We start from the raw sequence: 26,668 nt of genomic DNA on the forward strand, positions 1-26,668 counted from the left end.
CAGATTGCTCTCCATTCAGAATGCATTAGGATATAACTGATCAGTTCTTTTCCGGCATTGAGTCCTTTTGATGGAACTCTATGCCGGAAAAGAAAAAACGCTAGTGTGAAAGTACCCTTATTTGGGCAATCTGCATCAAACTTCATCCACAATTTCTGAATGTGGAGACATGGACTCAAACTTGGCATCATTTGCAACCATTTTCATGTACGTGTCCACCATTACGTCCAAGTCATACTTGAAATCGTAGCTTATGTTGACTAAGGCCAGTTGGCTTGACCTTTGCTCCACGGGTGTGCTCTCCAGGTAGAACTTCAGACGCTTTCGTCCACTTTCATATTTCTCATTTTCGACTTTAAAAACAGGTAAAATGCACAAAACCTTAAGGAGGGCGTAAACATTCGGAAAGAATTTTATATCCTGGAGATGAAGAGATTCGAAGATGTTGGACGGAAGCTCAACATCTTTGCCTCTGTGTTTCCATTTCACCCGCCAACAGTGGAGCTCTGCAGAGAGCGTTTCTGGACTGGGGAGGTCATATTTATACAAATTAGTATTATGTTCCTCGCTGGTGCTGAATTTGAGCTGACCCATGACGGATGGCACAAGGGATAAGCATTTGAGGGCTTTCAGATGATGTTCAGAAAAGACGTCCTTCAGCCCTTGAATGATGTGTTGGATGGTCGGTACGCTGAGAGTTTCTTTATAAAAGTTTTCCGACGTCAGGTCGGATTGCAAGTTCACGTGCTGCATTCTACAGAACCGACCCGGGAGTTTGACAGGGATGTCCATCTTTACCGCCAGGTTAGTTGCTTCCTCAAACCAGAACTCGTGATAAACTTCGATATTCTCCATGACCTCATTCAAGGTGTGTAAAACGGCTGTTAAGCTATTGGCTGCAGAAAATACATCGGAAGTCAGTCCTTGTAAATTTTTGCCAAAAGCTCGCGTAAACGAGAGGGCATTTTTCAATATGACAATAGTGACGACAAAGTCAAAATCCGTCAAGGCACTGGACAGTAGAAACGCTTGGCTGGTTACCCTCGTATTCCATCTAAAGGAGTCATCGCAGGTTACTCTGTCCAAGCAGTGAACAAACGAAGGGAGGAGAGTCACTATAATTTCAAAAGTATCGTGTCTGCTTATCCACTCCGATCTCAGGATTTCCTTGAGTTCGTTACCTTTCTCAACATTGTCCATGAAAAGACTGGTGATTGTATTTTCCAGCTCTATTTCTAAGGTAGACGACTTACCAAAAAATAAATAAATGTCTTCCAAAGTACCCAACACTACGGAGACTCCGGTGACAGGTATGGACTTTGCCAACCATATATTCAAGGCACAAGAAGAACAAAGTGTATAAGTTGCTTGCGGACATTTTTGTAATAGCCGTGAAGCTACAATTTTCATTTTAGAAGACAGTCTACTGGAAGCAATGTACGACTGTCCGCGGCAGTATTCCATATTTAGCTTCCATTTTTCTGTGATCGTCGTGAGGAAGTTCATGGCCATAATTTCTGCGTCGTCTTCACATGGAAGAAACCCGACAAACTCTTCGTGGAGGTTGTTGCCGTCATCTATATGCCTGATGAAAATGGGCATGTGTTCTTCTCCTGCCAAGTCAACTGCGTCTTCGACAATAATGGAAAAAAACTGGGAGTTCCGGACGTCCCGCATCACCTCCTCTCTTATGCACCTATCGCAGACGTCCAAGATCTGCTCCTGCTGGAAACGAGAGCAGTACTCCTGATTGACGGCGAGCATCTCAAATTTCTTTCTGAGAACTTCATCCCCAGAATTGATACGATACTCGAGAAGCGCCTGGAAGTTGTCCTGAGAGTAGATTCCGTTCTGATCTTTAAAATTCCGTCCTTCCAAGGAAACGTTCTGTTTTCCCATCAGAAGCACAATCTCAAACAAAGACTTGATGTACTCCTTGTTATACCTTTCTTCATCGGTCATGGCTGCACTTTCCTCCGAATCTTCAATTTCGATCTGGATTTCCACATCGTTGTTATTGTTTTGATGGTTTTCTTGCAAGGGGATGACGGCATCGACTAAAAGGGAAAAAAAAAAATACTTGTGTTTACTGCAGAGAAGATAGTTTTCTAAAAATTACCTACCAGCAAATTCTGAGTTTGTGCTTTTGAACATTTTTCTCTACCTTTAAAAAGTAAGACTCGACATGTTGGTCCTTATTTCTATACTGGATAAAGAAAGTCTGTCAGGTATTTTATGGCCTTTAAACTATTAAAGAGGGTTTCCAGGCTCCTGATATTGGTGACCCATACTCAGGATAGATCATCAATATCCTATTGGTGAAGGTCCAAAACCCTTGATCAGCCGTTCCCTTCAGCCTCCGGTACACTTTGAATGTTTAGTGGCTGTGGCAGGTAACTGGGAGCTACTGGTGGCTGTGGCAGGTTACTGGGAGCTGAGTTGCAGTAACCCAGCATGGCCACAACACTTTGAGTGGAGCCAGAAGCAGAATTCCATTCAAAGTGTTAGTTCCGGTGGTGGAGAAGCGGGGCGTTGGACCTTCACCTATCATATATTAATGACCTATGCTGAGGATAGGTCATCAATATCAGGAGCCTGGAAAACCCCTTTAATATTACTGGGTAGAGCGTATGATTCGGAGGATAGCATATCTCCTTATGGAGCCACATCTTGCGCATGCGGTCTGTGGTCCTGGGCTGTTGCATGAGCAGCAGTCTCCCAGCAGTGGGTAATACCTAATAATCCTGCTGAACATGCACCGGCCCAGGACCGTACAGCACATGCGCAATATTTGGTGGTCAGATGCAATGACGTTGCAGATTAGTGAGAACCACGGAGGGGTGGCATCTACTCAGGAAAGCCAGAGCACTGAAGAGAATGTGTCTTTAGGTGTCCTACATGGCGATATTAATGGCTTAATGGTCATATGACACATAGCGCCTAGACTGATGAGGACTGGAAAATTAGCACAATGACAAAGTTGCATGCATATGCACTATGAGCTCCATACCGTTCCGTAATATACCTCCCGCACCGTTCCGTAATATACCTCCCGCACCGTTCCGTAATATACCTCCCGCACCGTTCCGTAATATACCTCCCGCACCGTTCCGTAATATACCTCCCGCACCGTTCCGTAATATACCTCCCGCACCGTTCTCATAATATACCTCCCGCACCGTTCTCATAATATACCTCATGTACCTGAAAATGAATCCCTAAAACCTTCCATCTTATGGCGGATACTACCAGGACAGCAGCCCGCTCCTGCATAACGCACAGCCATCGGGCAATGCAAGGAGTCCCTATAGGCATGTACTGCAGATCTGTACGTTGGCGCTAAATAAGTGTAAACGTAATGCTGCAACACTGATCCATCATAACAAGCCAAATGCATAAAACCTGGCGCAAGAACGAAGCCCACTGAAGCCACGCCACGAATAAGGGGTCATGCGCACGTATCTTTTTTTCCCCCATGTCCATTCCGTTTTTTTTGCGGCCCATATGCGAAACCATTCATTTCAATGGGGCTTTGAAAAAAAAAAATAAACTGAATGAATACGTGTGCATACAGTTTCCGTATTTCCGTTCTGCAAACAATAGAACTTGTCCTTTTATTGTCCCCGTTATGGCCAGGAATAGGACTATTCTATCAGGCGCCAGTTGGTTCCATAAAGTACGGAATGCACACGCCCGGTATCAGTGTTTTGCGGATCCGCAATTTATGGACCGCAAAACATCCAACGGTCGTGTGCATGAGCCCTAAGACAAATGCTCTATTAGGAAAGAAATCCTTAAACCAGGTCTCAGCCACGAAGAAAACATGCAAAAAGTGGCGCCAGATGCTTAATAAATAAGGGCCGGACGTGACTGGCGTTCACCGGCCGCTGCGGGCAGACAAGAGGTCACTTGTTTCCAGCTGGATGACTACTCTTCTCACCAGGTGTTTCCCTTCGAGGCTGCTTTGCTCATGTTAAGGCCCATTTTTCGACAGCGGTTAATGCAACGGGACAATAGACTTTTTTTTTAAGCCTCAGTGTCCGGCGCTTTATCCCCCTCATAGAGGTGCGGTCATACGGTAATTGCAAGCTATCGGGGGCAAATTCTCCAGTGGAAGCAAAAAGGTTTGAGACAAGGACATGTTGTATTTGCTTTATTTAAAAAATAAATGAAAATCAGCCCCAAAATTTTTTATAAGCGCTACAGGAATAAGCAAATGGGGGGAAATTGGGAAAAATAAATAAAAAATTCCTCCACTGTTTTACGGGTTTTGTCCCTACTGCGTTCCCTTTACTGCAAAACTGACCGGTGCCCTTCATTCTCTGGGTCACTATTACAACGATAGTACATATGTATAGGTTTTTTTTATGTCTAGTTAGTGCAAATATAAATTAAAACTTTGAAAACAATATCTATATTTTTTTTTTTAAATCACCATATTCTGACCCCCATCTTTTTTTTTTTTTATAGTTATATCTACTGAGCTGTATGGGAGCTCATTTTTTTGCAGGACAATCTGTAGTTTCTACCGATACCATTTTGGGTTGTGACTTTTTGATCACATTTTATTAAATTTTTTTGGGGTAAGAGAAGTGATGAAAAAAAAAAATGGCAAAATGGGCATTTTGACCCTTTTTCCCCATTACGCAAGTCGCTGTATTGGAATTTTTTTTATTATATTTTAATAGTACAGGCATTTTTGGGCACGGTGATGTGTCTGAAAATGTATTTTTATATTTTACAGAAAGGGGGGGGGGATGATTAAAATTTTTTTTTTTACTTTCTTGTTTTGTAGTTTTTATTTTTTTTATTCAATATTACCATGTTTCATAGAGAAGCATGATAATAGCTGAATTGCTTATTTCTTATGTCGGCCTGCCACCTGTTGGCCAACATAGGAATTGCAGTTCCAATACCCTGGGTCTCTTCAGGGAGACCCAGCATATTGAAGGCAATTACTGGCATCCGAATTAGCCACACGGGGATGCCGGTAAGCGTCTGCTTCCGGGTTTTTGAGCTTTTAGATGCCGTGATCACACTTGATCACGGCATCTAAAGGCTTTAATGACCGCGATTGTCATTATTGCAGGTCTCTGCTATTTGAAACAGTGGAGATGTGCGAGCGGGCACCACGTTTACCCGGCGCTGGTAGTAAAAGGGTTAAAGGGGTTTGCTGGAAGCTCAATACTGATGGCCTACCCTCTGGATAGTTCAGGGCCAGACTGTGAGGGTCTGGCTGTTTGAAAAGGCCATGGTGCTTCGGTAAGCATACCAAGCACAGTGCCGTCTACTGTATAGAGGCTGTGCTTGGTATTGCAGCCAAAGCCCATTCACTTGAATGGGACTGAGCTGCAAGTAGACCATGTGACTGCCTAGGTGCCGGGAGCTGAACCTCCACCGATCAGATATTGATGACCTATCCCAAGGACAGTTCATCGTTAATAGAGAAAAAAAAACTTTAAAGGCCATGTTTGAAGGGGTTCTCCATTGATGTCTTATCCTTATAAATGGCCATCAATGTGTGATCAGCGCAGGTCTGATCCCAGAAATACCCAAACAGCAGAATCCATGAGGCAGTCTCCAGCAGAATCCACGAGGCAGTCTCTTGGCTCAACTGCTGTACCAGACACAGCGGCACGGTCGCACATGTCAATGAGGAGGTGGCTTGGCCAAGTACTGTGCCCCTCCATTCTGTCGATAGGTCATCAATGTGAGATCCTGGAGAACCCATTTAATTTTGCAATAGCACAAAGTGTCACAAGTCAAGGGGTTGTCCAGCCGTTATTAAGTGATGGCCCATGACTAGCTGATTGGCGGGGGTCTGGCACCCTGCTGTGGCTCCATCGGAGAAGGCGGTGCAACTGTCAACACTGCAGTCAATCAGAGCAGGGCTGCAGTGATGAGCACTGTCCGCTGCAATGTTGACAGTGCAGTGTAGTTCCGGCACCAACGTCTGGAGACGGAGCTACACAGAGCAGCCGATTGGCAGGGTTGCGACTCCACCGATCAGCTAGTGATGGCCTACCCTCCTGGATAAGCAATCACTTAAAAAGTCTGGATAACGCCTTTAAGCCACCTATTGTATGTAGAGTTTTCAGGTTTTTTTTTTTGCAGAATTCACCTTTTGCACCTCAAAAAGGATAAAATCCTCAGCTTGCTCTCAAATTTACAATGGAAAAATTGTAACGTTTGAGCTTGGTAAATTTTGGAAATTTGACTGCAGAATCCGATAAATACACAATAGAGGTAAGGTCTCAGTGCTGGAACATGTCTGTTCTATTTTATTTGTAAAATGAAACAGAAGATGGATCCATGACGACTGGAGACATTCTACAAAACATTAGTGCCCCCCCCCCCTCCGAGAGGCTGTGGCGTCGGTCAGCCAAACCAACGACTCCTCTAGTTTTTATTAATGGCTCATGTATAATACAGTTGCATCAAAAAGTAAATGAACCCACTGGAAATACCCGTAGTGAAATCAGAACAACATAGTGCATTTCATCGCCAGATTTCTACTGACTCCACAGCTCAGGCGCGATCACAGTAGATAGGACTAGTGACACCATCTGCCCCATGGCAGGAGGTGATCCAATGTGTACAGGAAGGTTCTCCAAGATATTGCTTATGTCCAAAAAAAAAAAAATCTCCAAAATGGGAGCGCCTGCACCCCATTCCACACAAGTGGCGGTCACTCTTCATAAGAGTCTACAGGAGAAATAGAAGCAATTGACGTCACGTCCGTTCTTCATTTTTAGGGGTAGGACTCATTTACGGCATATCAATGGCAGGAGATCCGGCTGGTATTGGCAGTCTTTGGCCTCTTTTGAATGTCCATGTTGACCTCCGTGAAGGATCCATGTTTGGTCTGGTTTGCCTTCAGTGTGGTTTCCATATTCCTCAGACACTGCAAAGCTAAAAGTTAGTTTCTGGATCATCTCCTACCAACAGTCCGTAAAAAACCACGGACACAATATGGATGCCATCTGTGTTTGGTCAGGGGTTTTCATGGACCCATAGACTATAGACACAGATAATAATATGGTATGTTTCAGTGGTGTCACTACGGACCCGCCGAAAACCACTGATGTTTGATTAAATGCATTAAAGGTAATGGAGACATGAGGGGTCCGTGTAGACAGACATTCACTGATGTGTGGGGCTTTATGGGGAAAAAGGACGCAAATTAGATGTCCTCCAGAAGGAAAAAACACTGTCCCTCTAGTTCTACCTATAGGCATCTACCCAGTAAGCCTATGTTAACCCTTTATAGGGTCATAAAGAGACAGTTCCCTTCCCTTAAAAATTAATTCTAGTGGATTAGAAGGGGTCAGAACATATAGAGGTCACAGTGTGGGGTCAGCTGTAGTAAAACAACTGTGTCTGAACGCTGGGAATATAATTTATTTAAAAAAAGTCATTGAAATGGGTTTTATTGACCTACAAAGAAAATAAATCAAGTTCATAGCCAATGGGGTTGCGGTCTCCCGACATTTCCAGTTTCAATCTCTACCTTCTGGCCTCGCCTCTGCTGAAGTTACAGAAATCATGGCATTTCTATGAGGGAAAGACATTACTATTATACCACACCTAGATGACTTCCTTCTTGTGGTAGTCTCTTCTCAGATACGCCAAGATCTATTATCGGCAGCACTGCTGCTATTGACAGAAGTGGGCTGGTTTATCAACCTTGAAAAATCAGACTTGGTTCCAGAAACCTCAAAAACGTTCCAAGAGGTTCTCCTGGATTTTTCCCTTTAGCATTTTTCATACCACAGTCTAACCTGAAGAACCAAGACCTTTTAGAAAAGGAAAAAGAAGTCGGAAGCATCTTCATACATCCTGGTGTCAATTTCATGCCCAGGTCCTTCAGCATCTGATCCCATCTTCTTGGCGCAGTGAAGTCTAAATCTCTTTGAATTGGTGGCTCAGCCCCAAGAGGACTTGGCGAGAGGACTTCCATGAAATCTGACCCCTTACATCCCCAGATATTAGCATACAAGGGTGGGGAACTCAAATTGAGGAGCAGAACTTCCAAGGAGCCTGGTCTCGGGAAGTCAGGAATATATCCTATGATTACAGAGAAGGGCTGTACTCGAGACTTTGAAAATGGAGCAGACTCTTTTAGGGAACCAACATCTGAGGATCCTCTCAGACAACATTATGACTGTGTCCTTCCTAAGGCATCAAGGAGGAAAAAATTTTGTCATCTTCAGGGTCTAGCTTTAGAAAAGACAACCTCCCGTGATGCTGGACTTCTGGAAAAGCAATTACTGGTAGAATTAATTCCTACTTTTACATGTATTTAAAAACCACATGGCTAATTATCGCATCCTGGCAGCTCTTAAGATGGTGACACATGTTCAGATTTCAGAAGGAAGAACTGAACCAACTACAGGTTTAATGACCTGAACTCACTACTTCATAGATCTCACTGACAGAGTGAGTTCAGGTCTCTATAGGGGGTTGTCTCAGTGTTTGATACTGAGGATAGGCGGGGGTCCAACCCCCGGCACCCCCCACCAATCAGCTGTTTAAGGAGGCTGCAGCTCTTGTGACCACCCGCAGCCTCCTCACAGCTTACCTAGCACTGCACCACCAATTGGATAGTGGCCGTGTGCTTGGTATTGCAGCTCAGCCTCATTCGGTGCTGCGCCAAGGCCCCGTGACTGATAAAAGTGACGTCACCGTCCATGGAATAGGTTGCGGCCTCTTCAGACAGCTGACGGGGGGATCCCGGGAGTCAGGACTCTACCCATCAGATATCGATGACCTATCCCGAGGGTAGGCCATCAATATAAAAATCTATGACAACCTGTTTGAAAGGGCAGCTATGCCGTGACACACGTCCGGAACATGGACTATTGATTTTGTTTATACCCAGAGGCTGAAAATCAATTCCGAACTCTTCTCACAGCTGCGGGTTTGTTACACTTGGATCCCAAGAGATAATCACATCAGCAGCTCTAATCCCAACAGTTTGCTACAATGTATCAGCGCAGGTAACATGTAAACAGTAAACAGTCCCTCAACCTCACAGAGGATTGCCTAAACTGGAAACCATCCATGCTGGGAGTTGCAGTTCTACGATCGCTGTGACAAGTGTTGTTCAAGGTGACGGGCCGTCTTGTGCTGAGATATATCGCATCAGTCGCGAGCTGACCGCGGGGGCGCGTCCCTGAGTGCTCTCGATGTAACAGAAGATCAGATTTGTGATCGCCATTCTAAGACTTGCTTGGTGGCTGTCTGGCACCTGAGCCAAGTAAGGCACAAGACTCTGGGAAAAGTCCACATGAGGATCTTCATCCTCCTCCTCCTCCACTTCGATCCTCAGTCCCTCTATACCGTGACCCATCCCCCCTTGAAGATATTGGGGTTCGATCATATAATGAGTGGGTCCGGCGGCTTCGGACTCCATCTCCGTGAAGTCTGGGGATGAAGGCGGCGCTTCTTTGATGTAAACAATCTGTACGTCGTCTTCGTCCGCCCCCTCGTCTCTCCTCCTCGCTGCGGCACCGCGCTGGTCTGCGCTCCTAGAAGAAGAATTCTGGATTATTTCAGAATTCTTTGAGGTTGCCATTATAGTAAGCGTTGGTAAAACTTACTTGTCAACCACCATGAGCGGCTGAAGGAACAGTAACTCCTTGAAGTAGGAGAAGGCTGGTCTCTCGCCACCAGGGGGCACCATTTCTTGCCTCATTTGTTTGTGGAGTTCCTGTCGAAAATTCTCCTTCAGTAACTGCCATTGCGTCTGCACCTCCCGGACTGGAAAATACAGATAAAGCAGATAAGGTCATTAGAAAATGAGACATTTAGATTTATTTTTTTTGCAAATTCTTAGTTTTATTTCTTTTCTATGGGTTTTGGGGGTGACTATATCTGTGCTCCGTAAATCAAAGTAAGACCACAGCACTCATCCAATAATGGCTTTTGTGGGTGCACGTCCTGAGTGGATTCCTTCCACCATAGAAATCTATTAAGTTTAGAGACAGCACACCAGAAAGATGATGTGCGAAAGTTCCGTTTTTTATTCATTAAAATTTCAACACCAGTGGTACATTCCCAATATTTATTGCAACGTTTCGGGCCCAATTTTGGTGCCCTTCTTCGAGGGGTGTTTGAGGGGGTATGAGTCATGAGACACGCACGCCGTGGACTCATACCCCCTCATACACCCGCTTGAAGAAGGGCTGTCTCTAAACTTAATAGGAACAATTTATATCTGTGCTCTGGTCACATCCAGAGCTGCATTCAAATTCTGAAAGCTTTCGGTTCTCAGGCTACCCCGATGACTGGACATGCTGTGCACTGTGGGAGATGTAGTCCAAAGGTTCTATTTACACTGGCAATATGATAGCCTGGGGGGGAATACCCCCTTGAATATAATAATATAACATTACAAGTCAATGAGATCTGTAAGAATCGGTCAAGGTGTGAACAGAGCTCTGTAAAAAGGAGAAAAAACAAAAAACACCAAATCAGTGCCATACAGATTGTTGTGTCGTTCTGCGAGGGAAACCATCCATCCTTACGTCATACAGAAGGTTGCGGTCTTCAAAACAGAGCCCACACAGCGGGAGGCAGAATTTCGAAAGCAGCTTTAGATGTGACTAGAGTGTGACTGGTTCGGAAATACGTCTACTGAATGTCCTACCCACCTTTCATCGACCTTTGCTGAGGGTTCAGATCCGACCAGTTGGTGAAGATTTCGGAGGCGATCTGGTCCCACGTCTTGCCTCTCCTGGCGGCGTCACTGTAGGAGTAGTGCTGGGGGTCGTACAGCTCAGGGTGCAGGCGTACGAGAGCAATCAGGAGCTCAATATCAAGGAATGATTTTGAAGCCATGAGGAAACTGTGGTGTAATCCAAATACCATTTCCGTTCCTGAATAAACAGGAAATATGTGCGAGCGCGTCAAAAACGCATCTAAGTCATGGCCGCCGATGCGTTTTAGTTGCGAATTGACAAAATCGTTATTTTTAATAAATCATACCATTGACTTCCAACTGGCAATGTGCAAGGATATAACGGAACCGGCGCGAGGGAGACACTGGATAGTGACTTCATGGTTAGATACAATTAAAGGGGTTCTCCAGGACCCCAATACCAATGATCAGTCCTTATGATAGGCCATCAGCCTCAGATCGGGGAAGGTCCGACTCCCAGGGGCCCTGGCAATCAGCTGACTGAATGGGCGGCTGCAAAGTTCTGCATCCCATTTGTTGCTTACCAGACACCACGCTGTACTTTTTTCTAGTGGCTGTGCCCGGTATTGCAGCTGCTGATGGTCAAGGGTCCACAGGTCAGATCCCCCCCAATCCTAAAATTAGGGTACTTTCACACTAGCGTTATTCTTTTCCGGCATAGAGTTCCATCACAGGGGCTCAATACCGGAAAATAACTGATCAGTTTTATCCCCATGCATTCTGAATGGAGAGTAATCCGTCCAGGATGCATCAGGATGCACCCACCCCAAACAAAACTGTCGTCCCGTTTACAGAAGATTATACATATTACATATCAAGACAACTTACATAAAGTAAGGACCTATTTTAATAAAGTTTCAATCTGCAACTTTAAAAATAGTTTAAAAAAAATGTTTTTTTCAGTTTTCCACAAATAAAATGAAAGAAAAAACAAAAACGTTCTTTAAAAAAAACCAAAAAAACATTTATATAGAGCAGGGATGCACAACCTGCGGCCCTCCAGCTGTTGCAAAACTACAACTCCCAGCATGCCCTAATAGCTGTAGCTTGTCCAGGCCATGCTGGGAGTTGTAGCTCTGCAACAGCTGGAGGGCCGCAGGTTGGGCATCCCTGATATAGAGCCCTGTGGGTCAGGTAACATAATAAAAAAACTTTCCAAACATTATTTTTGGCAGTCTATTAAAGCTCTGGTCATAAAGGCCTTTTTTTAGGGCTGGGTCATTAAGGGGTTAAATCTATAATTTCACCGGCTTGTACACCTCTCAGGATTGGTGTCTTTTTTTAAAATATCTTTTTGGGTTTATGAATGCAAACCACAAAAAGAAGATGCATAGATGGATAGGTGGAAGAAAAGAAGGAAGACAACCCTCATCCGGCTCATAGGCACTATGTGCATGTTGGGGGCTGCCGCCCATATTACTGCCTCTAGCAGGTACAGGTAGGGTCCCACAGAAGTCCATGACTGCGCCATCCCTACATTCTCTGGGATACGGCAGTCACAGGCTTCTACCGCTCTGATCTGGAGTCATAGGGGACGTTCACATGGCGGAAGTTTGGCGTGGCCGCGCTTTGAAGGGACATGTCCTTTCTCGGTGTGGCCACGGCTTTAAGCCACGATCCCCAGCACTGCCTCTCATTGAGATGTATGGGAGGCAGCGCTATCGGCGGTCCGCAGAAAAATTCTGCTTTAGAAGCCGCCGCGTGAACGTCTCCATACAGTGGTCTGTTTGTGGGATTTTGCATGCACTACTCATAGAATCGGGTGAATACCACCACAGTACGGTGTCAGACGGGGACCCCATACAGTGGCATGCCTACGTCTCCGTAGTATGGTACCTTTACGTGGGCTGTAAAAATGTTGCTGTGTGCATGACGCCTGACACTACGCAAACTAACGTTATTTTATTAAAGCGACCTGCAGGTTCAAGAAAAAAAATTCACATTTAGGGTCCATTCACACGTCCGCAAGTGTTTTGCGGAATGGGTGCGGACCCATTCATACGGACATGTGAATGGAGCCTAACTGGGGAACCTTCAGAGCACATTGATTCCTGGGCTCCTCGTCTGTCATCCAAGATGGCCGCACCACTTGTCGGACTACCTGGTGCACGCGGTCCAAGACAATTCCTGCTGCCCTCAGGTTGGCCAGCATTGCTCATGTGAGCAGTGCAGGCCAATTCTAGAGCAGGGCTGGACAAGAAGGAATTGTCTTGGAGCGCGTGCATCAGGTAGTCCGAGAATTCTTGGACGCAGCTGAAAGATGAAAAGGAGGTCACCAGGTAAGTGTTCTGTTTGTTCCCCAGGAGGATGCAGGACAACCCTGGGATAAAGAACTGATCGGTACTTATCTGGCAGATACAGCGCCGCCGTTCAGGTTCTCCTGACCCTACTCTACTTACCTGGCTGCGGGAGTGATGTCACGTCAACATCTCGAGACCGCTGCAGCCAATCACTGGTCTCAGATGGATGCAGTGGTCACATGATGCCATGACGTCACCCCCGCAGCTAGGCAAATAGGCTCAGGCAGAGAGCCGGAGCAGCCCAACTGGATCTGCCAGGTAAGTACTTATCAGTTCTTTACCGCAGCCTGATCCCCAGGGTTGTCTGGTATACTCCTGAAACCGGACAACCCCTACAAAGTGATTTTTTTTTTGTGCCGTATATTCCACCAATGTCCAATTGGTGGGGGTCTAACCATTGTAATCCCTGCCAATCACTAGAGGGGAGCAAGGAACACGCCAAGACGCTTCACATCCTGTCCGCTCCGACATATTCTGTATATCACTATGTGACTTTCTGGTGTCGGTTTATGTGCGCAGTGCTGTAGAGTTTACATATGGCGTATATACGACTATAATACATGAGCGGCACCCCCGGATCGGCTCACATCTAAGTGCACAAAATACAGAATGAAAAGGGAGGCAACTTACGTTTCCTTTCTTTTAATGTCCGGATTTCTTCTTCACTCTGAGGAGAAATGGAAGAAGATCAATGGAGGAGATGAAGATCAATGGAGGAGATGAAGATCAATGGAGGAGATGAAGATCAATGGAGGAGATGAAGATCAATGGAGGAGATGAAGATCAATGGAGGAGATGAAGATCAATGGAGGAGATGAAGATCAATGGAGGAGATGAAGATCAATGGAGGAGATGAAGATCAATGGAGGAGATGAAGATCAATGGAGGAGATGAAGATCAATGGAGGAGATGAAGATCAATGGAGGAGATGAAGATCAATGGAGGAGATGAAGATCAATGGAGGAGATGAAGATCTGTACGAGGTGATACTGAATAAAAGACGGCTGTGCGACCCCTTTGCTAAGATGGATCCAATACTTCATGACTAGTGTTGAGCGAACTTGTGTTTTAAGTTCGGCGTCTAAAGTCCGGGTTATCAAAGAATCGCGTTATGGATTTTGCTACCACGGACCATAACAGGATTTAGAATCCATAACCCGATTCTTCGATAACCCGAACTTTAGACGCCGAACTTAAAACACAAGTTCGCTCAACACTATTCATGACTTTCAACTGCAGACGAGGAAGATCCAGGTCATACGTATGAGGTGTGACCTGAATCCATTCCAGATAGGACAGACTGAAAATTAAAGGGGTTGTCCCACCATAACAACCTAGGATAGGTGATGAGTGATTGTTTGCTGGGGGCCCCCACTGCTAGGAGCCTCACAAAGATGGATGGAGGGATAGTGAAGACTGATGAAGAAAGCCGAGCACTTGGCTACAACCCGCAGATTATAAATGGAGCAGCAGAGCATGTGTGACCATCGCCCTGTTCTCATGCTTGGTCAGGCTTAATACTATCCTTCTCTAAAGGGTATTTCCATCTTATACGGCTGTGATATATCGCTAAGAGAATCCATCACCTTATGATAAGTGGGGGTTTGACCTCTGGGACCCCCAATGATCAGCTTTGGTTTAGCGCTGTGTCCCCTTCGAAGTTTTCCCAGGACAAGGGCCAAACCAGCCACCATGTGTGCAGGGAACCACAGCCCGTTCACTTGAGGGCGCCAAGAAAACAAGATGGCAGAGCTAATCCAAAGCTGCAGCCACAGTCCTAAAGGACCACATTAGTGCCAGTCAATAAGACAGGACCATACAGCAGAGCAGAGCAGCCGAACAAAGGAAAGACCCCACACGACATCAGACCTGGAGTAAAGCAGATCCGCAGGTCTCTGTATGGGGGGGGGGGGGGGGGGGGGGGCGGGGCAGAAGCAAAGTTCCGGAACAAATATTTTTTCAGTCCCGGTTTCATGAGTCCTCAGCAGTCCCTTACCAGCTCTTTTATTCTCTTCCTTCGTCTACCGGGGTTCCCGAGATGACTGGTGAGGTCAAATATGGTTGGGATGGCGTTTTCCCGAAGAACCGTCCTGTATGGACTCTGAAAATACAAAGAATAATCCTCTTATAGTAGTGATGGATGTGACCGGTGGTTTTTACTCATTATATACATGTTAGACTTGTCTACGCCCTCCAGACTCCTCCGTACCCTTCTCCTTCCTTCCAGGATCCTTCATCCTCCACTCTCATCCAGTCTCTTCCAACCCCTCTTTTCTCCAAGCTCCTCTGCCCTCCTTCTCCTTCCAGGCTCCTTCGTCCACCCTTCCCCCCTCCCTTCCATGCTTCCCTAACACCCACCTCCTTTCCTTCCAGGCTCCTCCTAGAACCCCCCGTTACTTCCAGGCTCCTCCTACAACCCCCCGTTCCTTCAGTGGCTCCTCAGCACCCCCTTCCTTCCAGGCTCCCCTGACTCCATTGCCTTCCGCCAGGCTCCCCTGTCCCCCGCCAGGCTCCCCTGACTCCATTGCCTTCCTGCCAGGCTCCCCTGTCCCCCGCCTCCCGCCAGGTCCCCCGCCAGGCTCCCCCGTCCCCCGCCAGGCTTCCCCGTCCCCCGCCAGGCTCCCCCGTCCCCCGCCAGGCTCCCCTGTCCCCCGTCCCCCCCGCCAGGCTCCCCTGTCCCCCGTCCCCCCGCCAGGCTCCCCTGTCCCCCGTCCCCCCGCCAGGCTCCCCTGTCCCCCGTCCCCCCGCCAGGCTCCCCTGTCCCCCGTCCCCCCGCCAGGCTCCCCTGTCCCCCGTCCCCCCGCCAGGCTCCCCTGTCCCCCGTCCCCCCGCCAGGCTCCCCTGTCCCCCGTCCCCCCGCCAGGCTCCCCTGTCCCCCGTCCCCCCGCCAGGCTCCCCTGTCCCCCCGTCCCCCCGCCAGGCTCCCCTGTCCCCCGTCCCCCCGCCAGGCTCCCCTGTCCCCCGTCCCCCCGCCAGGCTCCCCTGTCCCCCGTCCCCCCGCCAGGCTCCCCTGTCCCCCGTCCCCCCGCCAGGCTCCCCTGTCCCCCGTCCCCCCGCCAGGCTCCCCTGTCCCCCGCCTCCCGCCAGGCTCCCCTGTCCCCCGCCTCCCGCCAGGCTCCCCTGTCCCCCGCCTCCCGCCAGGCTCCCCTGTCCCCCGATCAGAGCAGGCAAGGGGGCCGGGGAGGTGAGGATTGACATTTTATTTTTTTATATATTGGGGTTTGTGTGGATTTTCACTTTTGTACTTAATGGGGAAAACACGCAAGTAACCCGTGTCAAAAACGTAGATGAGGCGGATGTAAAAATCCACGCAGCAGGTTATTCTACGTGGCATGTGGATGAGACTTTGCCGCTATTCTAATCTGTGGCTGATGGAGATGTAATGGCGGCCATTTTGGATGTCACACGGATTTCTCAGACTCCGCTAAGAAACCGTCAAATACAATTTTTGGATGATTTGGCGACTGTGGCATCCATATCTAGAACAGGTTATACAAGAAAGGTTTTCAAATTTTTTCAGATGGTCCTATTACAATGTATGAACCTCCAGGGGCTAAACTACAACTCCCAGCAGGAGCCCAGCGTCAATCCACTGGTATACAGCTCTTCTGATGAATGTGTGCGCTGCCGGCAGGCCGCATCTGGTCCGGATCACCGCCGACCTCCCGGTCGTGTCAATCATCTGCTCGGACCCATTACATGTGGCCTCAATGATGGTAATGAGAATTGTCTGCAGAGTATCGCGCCAAGGCTAGGAGCAGGCGGACAGCTGCCGCGCTCTTCTCCAGGCCTCCTACCATCCACCTTAATGAGAAGGGGCCAGTCCGCCCGACTCTTCAAAGCTGGAATCTAAATGGCCCGAGGATTAGTCAGCGGGAAGACGGGATAGAGAAGCGTCATGGAGGAGACGAGCAGATGTGAGGGGGGAATCGGGGCACCCCCAATGTAATGTCTGCCCGTCATCAGAACTGTCTAAATAACCATACGTCTCTATCGCCATCCTCCTCTGCCTGCTGGGTGCACTATCTACTGGAGGTTCACGGAAATACACCACCTGTCCAATTACAAGCTGAGGATCTATGCTTTACACTGCAGCTCTGCTCCATTAGAGCACTGCAGTGAGTAACGTCTACAGCTTACCTACATTGACTATGGTAAATCTGAGGTAGTCTGAAATCATCCTCTTGTGTGATCGAAGGCTCAGAATGCTGCTCTCTATTGCCATGCTTTACACTGCAGCTCTGCTCCATCACGGCACAGCTACGATCAGGGACTACATCTTAGTGACATAGTCTATGGTGAGTCCGAGGTAGTCAGAAATCATTCTCTAGTCTTATCACTGGCTCAGGATGCTGCTCTATCTCCATGCTTTCAACTGCAGCTCTGCTCCAACCCAGCACAGCTATGATCAGCGACTGCAGCTTAGCGGCATTGTCTATTGCGAGTCTGAAATTTTCCTAATGCCTCATTAAGGGCTTTGTCTCTCCATGCTTTACACTGCAGCTCTGCTCCACAGCCGAACAGCTAGAATCTTAGACTGCGGCTTGGCAAAATAGACTACTGCGAGTCTGACGTAGTCTGAAATCTGCCTCCTGTCTCAGAGGGTCAGGCTGTTGCTCTGCCCCTGCATACTTTATACTGCAGCTCTACCCCACAGGGTGACATTTATAACTGGCTCCAGCTTATCGGCATTGACTGTTGGTGGGTCGGAGGTCATCGGAAATCATCCTCTTGTCTCATCAATGGCTCAGGATACTGCTAGGTCTCTCAATGCTTTGCACTGCAGCTCTGCTCCACTGGAGCACTGCTATATCATCTACAGCCTAGTGGCTTAGTCTATTGTAAGTATGAGGCAGTCTGAAATCTGCTCCCTGTCTAATTAGGGACTTGGCTCATGTTCTGCCCTGACCTACTTTACACTGCAGCTCTGCTCCATGAGAACACAGCTATGATAAACGACTCCAGCCTAACTGCATTGACTATTGAGAGCCTGAGGTAGTCAGAAATTCTCCCCCCACTCCTGTCTCATTAGAGGCTCAGGCTGCTGCTATGTCTTTCCACCATGCTTTACACTGCAACTGTTTATGGAGAGTGCTTCTGTATATAAAGCAGAAGCTCGATGCACAGAAAGCGGATTTCCATTATGGGGGAAAGTTGAAAGATCATCGGGAGGGGAGGGGCCGAAATAAGGGGGAGGGGCCTGGAGATCTACAGACAACCCATATGCACATAAAGAAGTCTGCTCTTAACTACAACTCCCAGCATGCTCTAACCACTGCAGTCCAAGTATAGTTCTGCAGCTACGTCCATGGGTTTCCTGGTACTTACGCTCCTGCAGATCATGGAGTCCTCGAAGTGCTGGGCGCACAGTCTGTAGTGCTTGTTCAGCTGATCCGGGGTCTTGTCTTCTAGGTCGTATCTTCTACAGTTCTCAACCCATTTCTGGCATCTGCAGAGATAGAGGGTAAACATCACTCAGAGGCTATGGAAACCATCAGCAAGGAAACCATCATTTACACTTACTGTGATCTTCATTCATTTTTAGACCTCCAACAGACAGCGCGCTGGCGTCAGACCTCCAGCAGACAGCGCGCTGGCGTCAGACCTCCAGCAGACAGCGCGCTGGCGTCAGACCTCCAGCAGACAGCGCGCTGGCGTCAGACCTCCACAGACAGCGCGCTGGCGTCAGACCTCCAACAGACAGCGCGCTGGCGTCAGACCTCCAACAGACCAGCGCGCTGGCGTCAGACCTCCAACAGACAGCGCGCTGGCGTCAGACCTCCAACAGACAGCGCGCTGGCGTCAGACCTCCAACAGACAGCGCGCTGGCGTCAGACCTCCAACAGACAGCGCGCTGGCGTCAGACCTCCAACAGACAGCGCGCTGGCGTCAGACCTCCAACAGACAGCGCGCTGGCGTCAGACCTCCAACAGACAGCGCGCTGGCGTCAGACCTCCAACAGACAGCGCGCTGGCGTCAGACCTCCAACAGACAGCGCGCTGGCGTCAGACCTCCAACAGACAGCGCGCTGGCGTCAGACCTCCAACAGACAGCGCGCTGGCGTCAGACCTCCAACAGACAGCGCGCTGGCGTCAGACCTCCAACAGACAGCGCGCTGGCGTCAGACCTCCAACAGACAGCGCGCTGGCGTCAGACCTCCAACAGACAGCAGCACATTAGCGCTGGCGTCAGACCTCCAACAGACAGCGCGCTGGCGTCAGACCTCCAACAGACAGCGCGCTGGCGTCAGACCTCCAACAGACAGCGCGCTGGCGTCAGACCTCCAACAGACAGCGCGCTGGCGTCAGACCTCCAACAGACAGCGCGCTGGCGTCAGACCTCCAACAGACAGCGCGCTGGCGTCAGACCTCCAACAGACAGCGCGCTGGCGTCAGACCTCCAACAGACAGCGCGCTGGCGTCAGACCTCCAACAGACAGCGCGCTGGCGTCAGACCTCCAACAGACAGCGCGCTGGCGTCAGACCTCCAACAGACAGCGCGCTGGCGTCAGACCTCCAACAGACAGCGCGCTGGCGTCAGACCTCCAACAGACAGCGCGCTGGCGTCAGACCTCCAAACCGACCAGCGCGCTGGCGTCAGACCTCCAACAGACAGCGCGCTGGCGTCAGACCTCCAACAGACAGCGCGCTGGCGTCAGACCTCCAACAGACAGCGCGCTGGCGTCAGACCTCCAACAGACAGCGCGCTGGCGTCAGACCTCCAACAGACAGCGCGCTGGCGTCAGACCTCCAACAGACAGCGCGCTGGCGTCAGACCTCCAACAGACAGCGCGCTGGCGTCAGACCTCCAACAGACAGCGCGCTGGCGGCAGACCTCCACAGACAGCGCGCTGGCGTCAGACCTCCAACAGACAGCGCGCTGGCGTCAGACCTCCAACAGACAGCGCGCTGGCGGTCAGACCTCCAACAGACAGCGCGCTGGCGTCAGACCTCCAACAGACAGCGCGCTGGCGTCAGACCTCCAACAGACAGCGCGCTGGCGTCAGACCTCCAACAGACAGCGCGCTGGCGTCAGACCTCCAACAGACAGCGCGCTGGCGTCAGACCTCCAACAGACAGCGCGCTGGCGTCAGACCTCCAACAGACAGCGCGCTGGCGTCAGACCTCCAACAGACAGCGCGCTGGCGTCAGACCTCCAACAGACAGCGCGCTGGCGTCAGACCTCTCTCACGTGGACGTCACCCACCCAGTAATACATGCTGGAGGAGAGGCCTGTGTGTCCAGGACACTGCCGCCTTCACTAGCTCTCATGTATCAGCGCAGCTTCATTACTGGGCTGATGTCCTCCTCTCACACGTACTGACAGCCACTGAGGACGGTGCGATTCCTCCTCCAGCAGAGTCTGACATCAGTTCTCTATGAGATTCTCCCCCCACGAGCTACCTTGCCTGTACTATCTAAAGCCTCCTTGGATGCTTTACCCCCTCTCCACACTCAGATCTGCCATGAATAACTTCCTTCCCTCCCTGCTGCCATCTTCAATACTAAGAGAAGGGAGGAGGGGTCACAGAGAGAGTTGTCAGGATCAGAGCTTTGGCAGATTCTGCAGGTCCAGAAGCTAGATTAAGGACTTCCACATACTCTACAGAAGCCTGCCCCCGCTCCTGACGTGTCGAAGTAACTACTTGTATTCCCTGTGTAATAACAATCCTGGAGCATCTATTCTTATGACGCTAGGAAGTGCCATTCCTCTATTATTCCTACTAGAAGTTACTGATGGATTACTAGCAGTTTGCAGTGAAGGTCCAGCTGGGTGTAAACAGTTGGGGAGGGGGGGGCGTGTCCCTGCACAGTCTGACACTTACCAATCAGTGCCGCCAGTGTCGGACTGTGCAGGGACACCCCTCCGACTGGTAACACTCATCTGGACCTTCAGTGCAGACTGCTAGCAATTACATTCATCACTTCTAGCAGGAATAATAGAGGAATGGCACAACGCAGAGTTATAAGACTGTTGGTGATCATGTGATGACTTTTAATCCGGATTTGCGGGTGGAAATTCCACAGCGGAAAAAAAAAAAAATAAAAATAAAAAAATCGGATGAGCCTCATTAACGCACAGCGGAAAACAAATCAGTGTGGAAATTGACCGTCGGTGCGAATCTATGACCCGCAGCTCATCACTCCCGCAGACTATTCTCCTATTCTTTTCCAATGCGAGGAGTGAAATACAATCCACCGATTATCGGAGCGCCCCTTTAACCACTTCAGCCCCGCTAGGTGAAACCCCCTTCATGACCAGAGCACTTTTTACACTTCAGCACTACACTCCTTTCACCGTTTATCGCTCGGTCATGCAACTTACCACCCAAATGAATTTTACCTCCTTTTCTTCTCACTAATGGAGCTTTCATTTGGTGGTATTTTATTGCTGCTGACATTTTTACTTTTTTTGTTATTAATCAAAATGTAACGATTTTTTTTGCAAAAAAATGACATTTTTCACTTTCAGCTGTAAAATTTAGCAAAAAAAACGACATCCATATATAAATTTTTCGCCAAATTTATTGTTCTACATGTCTTTGATAAAAAAAAAATGTTTGGGCAAAAAAAAAAATGGTTTGGGTAAAAGTTATAGCGTTTACAAACTATGGTACAAAAATTTGAATTTCCGCTTTTTGAAACAGCTCTGACTTTCTGAGCACCTGTCATGATTCCTGAGGTTCTACAATGCCCAGACAGTAGAAAAACCCCACAAATGACCCCATTTCGGAAAGTAGACACCCTAAGGTATTCACTGATGGGCATAGTGAGTTCATAGAACTTTTTATTTTTTGTCACAAGTTAGCGGAAAATTATGATGATTTTTTTTTTTTTTTTTTCTTACAAAGTCTCATATTCCACTAACTTGCGACAAAAAATAAAAAATTCTAGGAACTCACCATGCCCCTCACGGAATACCTTGGGGTGTCTTCTTTCCAAAATGGGGTCACTTGTGGCGTAGTTATACTGCCCTGGCAATTTAGGGGCCCAAATGTGTGAGAAGAACTTTGCAATCAAAATGTGTAAAAAATGACCGGTGAAATCCAAAAGGTGCACTTTGGAATATGTGCCCCTTTGCCCACCTTGGCATCAAAAAAGTGTCACACATCTGGTATCGCCGTACTCAGGAGAAGTTGGGGAATGTGTTTTGGGGTGTCATTTTACATATACCCATGCTGGGTGAGAAAAATATCTTGGCAAAAGACAACTTTTCCCATTTTTTTATACAAAGTTGGCATTTGACCAAGATATTTTTCTCACCCAGCATGGGTATATGTAAAATGACACCCCAAAACACATTCCCCAACTTCTCCTCAGTACGGCGATACCAGATGTGTCACACTTTTTTGCTGCCAAGGTGGGCAAAGGGGCACATATTCCAAACTGCACCTTTCGGATTTCACCGGTCATTTTTTACACATTTTGATTGCAAAGTTCTTCTCACACATTTGGGCCCCTAAATTGCCAGGGCAGTATAACTACGCCACAAGTGACCCCATTTTGGAAAGAAGACACCCTAAGGTATTCCGTGAGGGGCATGGCGAGTTCCTAGAATTTTTTTTTTTTTGTCGCAAGTTAGTGGAATATGAGACTTTGTAAGGAAAAAAGAAAAAAAAAAGAAAAATCATCATTTTCGGCTAACTTGTGACAAAAAATAAAAAATTCTAGGAACTCGCCGTGCCCCTCACGGAATACCTTGGGGTGTCTTCTTTCCAAAATGGGGTCACTTGTGGCGTAGTTATACTGCCCTGGCAATTTAGGGGCCCAAATGTGTAAGAAGTACCTTGCAATCAAAATGTGTAAAAAATGGCCTGCGAAATCCGAAAGGTGCACTTTGGAATATGCGCCCCTTTGCCCACCTTGGCTGCAAAAAAGTGTCACACATGTGGTATCGCCGTACTCAGGAGAAGTTGGGGAATGTGTTTTGGGGGGTCATTTTACATATACCCATGCTGGGTGAGAGAAATATCTTGGCAAAAGACAACTTTTCCCATTTTTTTTATACAAAGTTGGCATTTGACCAAGATATTTTTCTCACCCAGCATGGGTATATGTAAAATGACACCCCAAAACACATTCCCCAACTTCTCCTGAGTACGGCGATACCAGATGTGTGACACTTTTTTGCAGCCTAGATGCGCAAAGGGGCCCAAATTCCTTTTAGGAGGGCATTTTTAGACATTTGGATCCCAGACTTCTTCTCACACTTTCGGGCCCCTAAAAAGCCAGGGCAGTATAAATACCCCACATGTGACCCCACTTTGGAAAGAAGACACCCCAAGGTATTCAATGAGGGGCCTGGCGAGTTCCTAGAAATTATTTTTTTTTTGCATAAGTTAGCGGATATTGATTTTTTTTGTTTTTTTCTCACAAAGTCTCACTTTCCGCTAACTTAGGACAAAAATTTCAATCTTTCATGGACTCAATATGCCCCTCAGCGAATACCTTGGGGTGTCTTCTTTCCGAAATGGGGTCACATGTGGGGTATTTATACTGCCCTGGCTTTTTAGGGGCCCTAAAGCGTGAGAAGAAGTCTGGAATATAAATGTCTAAAAATGTTTACGCATTTGGATTCCGTGAGGGGTATGGTGAGTTCATGGGAGATTTTATTTTTTGACACAAGTTAGTGGAATATGAGACTTTGTAAGAAAAAACAAAAACAAACAAAAAATTTCCGCTAACTTGTGCCAAAAAAAATGTCTGAATGGAGCCTTACCGGGGGGGGGGGGGGGTGATCAATGACAGGGGGGTGATCAATGACAGGGGGGTGATCACCCATATAGACTCCCTGATCACCCCCCTGTCACTGATCACCCCCCTGTAAGGCTCCATTCAGACATCCGCATGATTTTTTACGGATCCATGGATACATGGATCGGATCCACAAAACGCATGCGGACGTCTGAATGGAGCCTTACAGGGGGGTTAGCAATGACAGGGGGTGATCAGGGTAATCAGGGTGATCACCCCCCTGTCACTGATCACCCCCCCTGTAAGGCTCCATTCAGACATCCGCATGATTTTTTACGGATCCATGGATACATGGATCGGATCCACAAAACGCATGTGGACGTCTGAATGGAGCCTTACAGGGGGGTTATCAATGACAGGGGGTGATCAGGGTAATCAGGGTGATCACCCCCCTGTCACTGATCACCCCCCCTGTAAGGCTCCATTCAGACATCCGCATGATTTTTTACGGATCCATGGATACATGGATCGGATCCACAAAACGCATGTGGACGTCTGAATGGAGCCTTACAGGGGGGTTATCAATGACAGGGGGTGATCAGGGTAATCACCCCCCTGTCACTGATCACCCCCCCTGTAAGGCTCCATTCAGACATCCGCATGATTTTTTACGGATCCATGGATACATGGATCGGATCCACAAAAAACATGCGGACGTCTGAATGGAGCCTTACAGGGGGGTTATCAATGACAGGGGGGTGATCAGGGAGTGTATATGGGTGATCACCCGCCTGTCATTGATCACCCCCTGTAAGGCTCCATTCAGACGTCCGCATGTGTTTTGCGGATCCGATCCATGTATCCATGGATCCGTAAAAATCATGCGGACGTCTGAATGGAGCCTTACAGGGGGTTATCAATGACAGGGGGTGATCAGGGAGTGTATATGGGTGATCACCCGCCTGTCATTGATCACCCCCTGTAAGGCTCCATTCAGACGTCCGCATGTGTTTTGCGGATCCGATCCATGTATCCGTAAAAATCATGCGGACGTCTGAATGGAGCCTTACAGGGGAGTGATCAATGACAGGGGGGTGATCAATGACAGGGGGTGATCAGGGAGTGTATATGGGTGATCACCCGCCTGTCATTGATCACCCCCCTGTAAGGCTCCATTCAGACGTCCGTATGCTTTTTGCGGATCCGATCCATGTATCCGTGGATCCGTAAAAATCATACGGACGTCTGAACGGAGCCTGACAGGGGGGGTGATCAATGACAGGGCGGTGATCAATGACAGGGGGGTGATCAGGGAGTTTATATGGGGTGATCATGGGTGATCAGGGGTTTATAAGGGGTTAATAAGTGACGGGGGGGGGGGGGGGTGTAGTGTAGTGTGGTGTTTGGTGCGACTGTACTGACCTACCTGAGTCCTCTGGTGGTCGATCCTAACAAAAGGGACCACCAGAGGACCAGGTAGGAGGTATATTAGACGCTGTTATGAAAACAGCGTCTAATATACCTGTTAGGGGTTAAAAAATTCGGATCTCCAGCCTGCCAGCGAGCGATCGCCGCTGGCAGGCTGGAGATCCACTCGCTTACCTTCCGTTCCTGTGAGCGCGCGCGCCTGTGTGCGCGCGTTCACAGGAAATCCCGGCCCTCGCGAGATGACGCGTATATGCGTGACTCTGCGCAGGGCTGCCACCTCCGGACCGCACATCTGCGTTAGGCGGTCCGGAGGTGGTTAAGTTTCCATTTCTGTGGAAACTGCCAGCAAGCTGCTGCTGACGGAGGCCATTGTGTCACTATGGAGGCTGGCAGAGCCTGTAACCTCACAGGTAGCCATGAGAGGGCACAAGGGGCACACCCCTCCCCCCAACACACAGTGAAAGCCCCCCAAACCAAAATAAGGGGGATGGGTGCCCCCCTAAATTCAGAAGGAAGGACAATGCTCTCACCTGTTCGGATCCCGGGGAAATCTGAAGAAAGCCAGGTCGGACTGTGTGCTCTTTCGGGTGCAGTTCGGGGCTGCGCAGAAATTCGGCATTTTCGTTAGGTAACGGGATTTATTTATTTTTCTAATGGGGGAGGGGAAGCACCGGGATAACCCCGAATCCTCCCCTCACCAGGGGGCGCGCTGACTACCGGGAGACAGACTGGCCGCTGCGGCTCCACACTGCAGTGCGCGGCCTGGAGGAGTCACACACATATCCCGGCAGGCACCGCGCGGCCGCTCTAACCCCACCCCCCACTCTATGGTTCGCTGTAGCGTAGGTACAGGACGAGCGCCGCTGATCATAGAGATGCGTTTACTGGGGATAGAGCGGCGTGTGGCGGGAGGACCTGCCAGGAGGTTGTTGTACCATTACCTATAATACCGGTCTAACGCAAATTCTACAATCTCCAGGCACAAGAGTATCTGAGCCTACCCTGTGTGATACCGTCTGCTGAGCTGTGTATCTGAGCCTACCCTGTGTGATACCATCTGCTTGGCTGTGTATCTGAGCCTACCCTGTGTGATACGTCTGCTGGGCTGTGTATCTGAGCCTACCCTGTGTGATACCGTCTGCTGAGCTGTGTATCTAATCCTATCCTGTGTGATACTGTCTGCTGAGCTGTGTATCTAATCCTATCCTGTGTGATACTGTCTGCTGAGCTGTGTATCTAATCCTCTCCTGTGTGATACTGTCTGCTGAGCTGTGTATCTAATCCTCTCCTGTGTGATACTGTCTGCTGAGCTGTGTATCTAATCCTATCCTGTGTGATACTGCCTGCTGAGCTGTGTATCTAATCCTATCCTGTGTGATACTGTCTGCTGAGCTGTGTATCTAATCCTATCCTGTGTGATACTGTGTATCTAATCCTATCCTGTGTGATACTGTCTGCTGAGCTGTGTATCTAATCCTATCCTGTGTGATACTGTCTGCTGAGCTGTGTATCTAATCCTATCCTGTGTGATACTGTCTGCTGAG

General features: G+C 48.6%; 1 protein-coding gene across 1 annotated transcript; it reads right to left on the bottom strand.

The window, feature by feature from the left end:
* On the bottom strand, positions 1–26,097 carry THAP12 (THAP domain containing 12). Its single transcript, XM_044286972.1, has 5 exons — positions 25,655–26,097; positions 18,331–18,451; positions 14,999–15,103; positions 13,633–13,669; positions 1–2,057 (listed from the first exon to the last, which is right to left on the bottom strand). Exons 1-5 carry the CDS (start codon positions 25,741–25,743, stop codon positions 136–138), a joined length of 2,274 nt encoding a protein of 757 aa, XP_044142907.1. The 5' UTR covers positions 25,744–26,097; the 3' UTR covers positions 1–135.
* Positions 26,098–26,668: the final 571 nt, after the last annotated feature.

Source organism: Bufo gargarizans, chromosome 3, assembly GCF_014858855.1.
Source record: "Bufo gargarizans isolate SCDJY-AF-19 chromosome 3, ASM1485885v1, whole genome shotgun sequence".
Lineage (NCBI taxonomy): Eukaryota > Metazoa > Chordata > Amphibia > Anura > Bufonidae > Bufo > Bufo gargarizans.

Coding starts and splice junctions, on each gene's coding strand:
- THAP12 (XM_044286972.1), bottom strand. CDS start 25,743: ATGCCGAATTTCTGCGCAGCCCCGAACTGCACCCGAAAGAGCACACAG. Junction 15,104..18,330: donor ACTCCATGATCTGCAGGAGC/GTAAGTACCAGG, acceptor TTGTATTTTCAG/AGTCCATACAGGACGGTTCT. Junction 13,670..14,998: donor GGAAGAGAATAAAAGAGCTG/GTAAGGGACTGC, acceptor ATTTCTCCTCAG/AGTGAAGAAGAAATCCGGAC.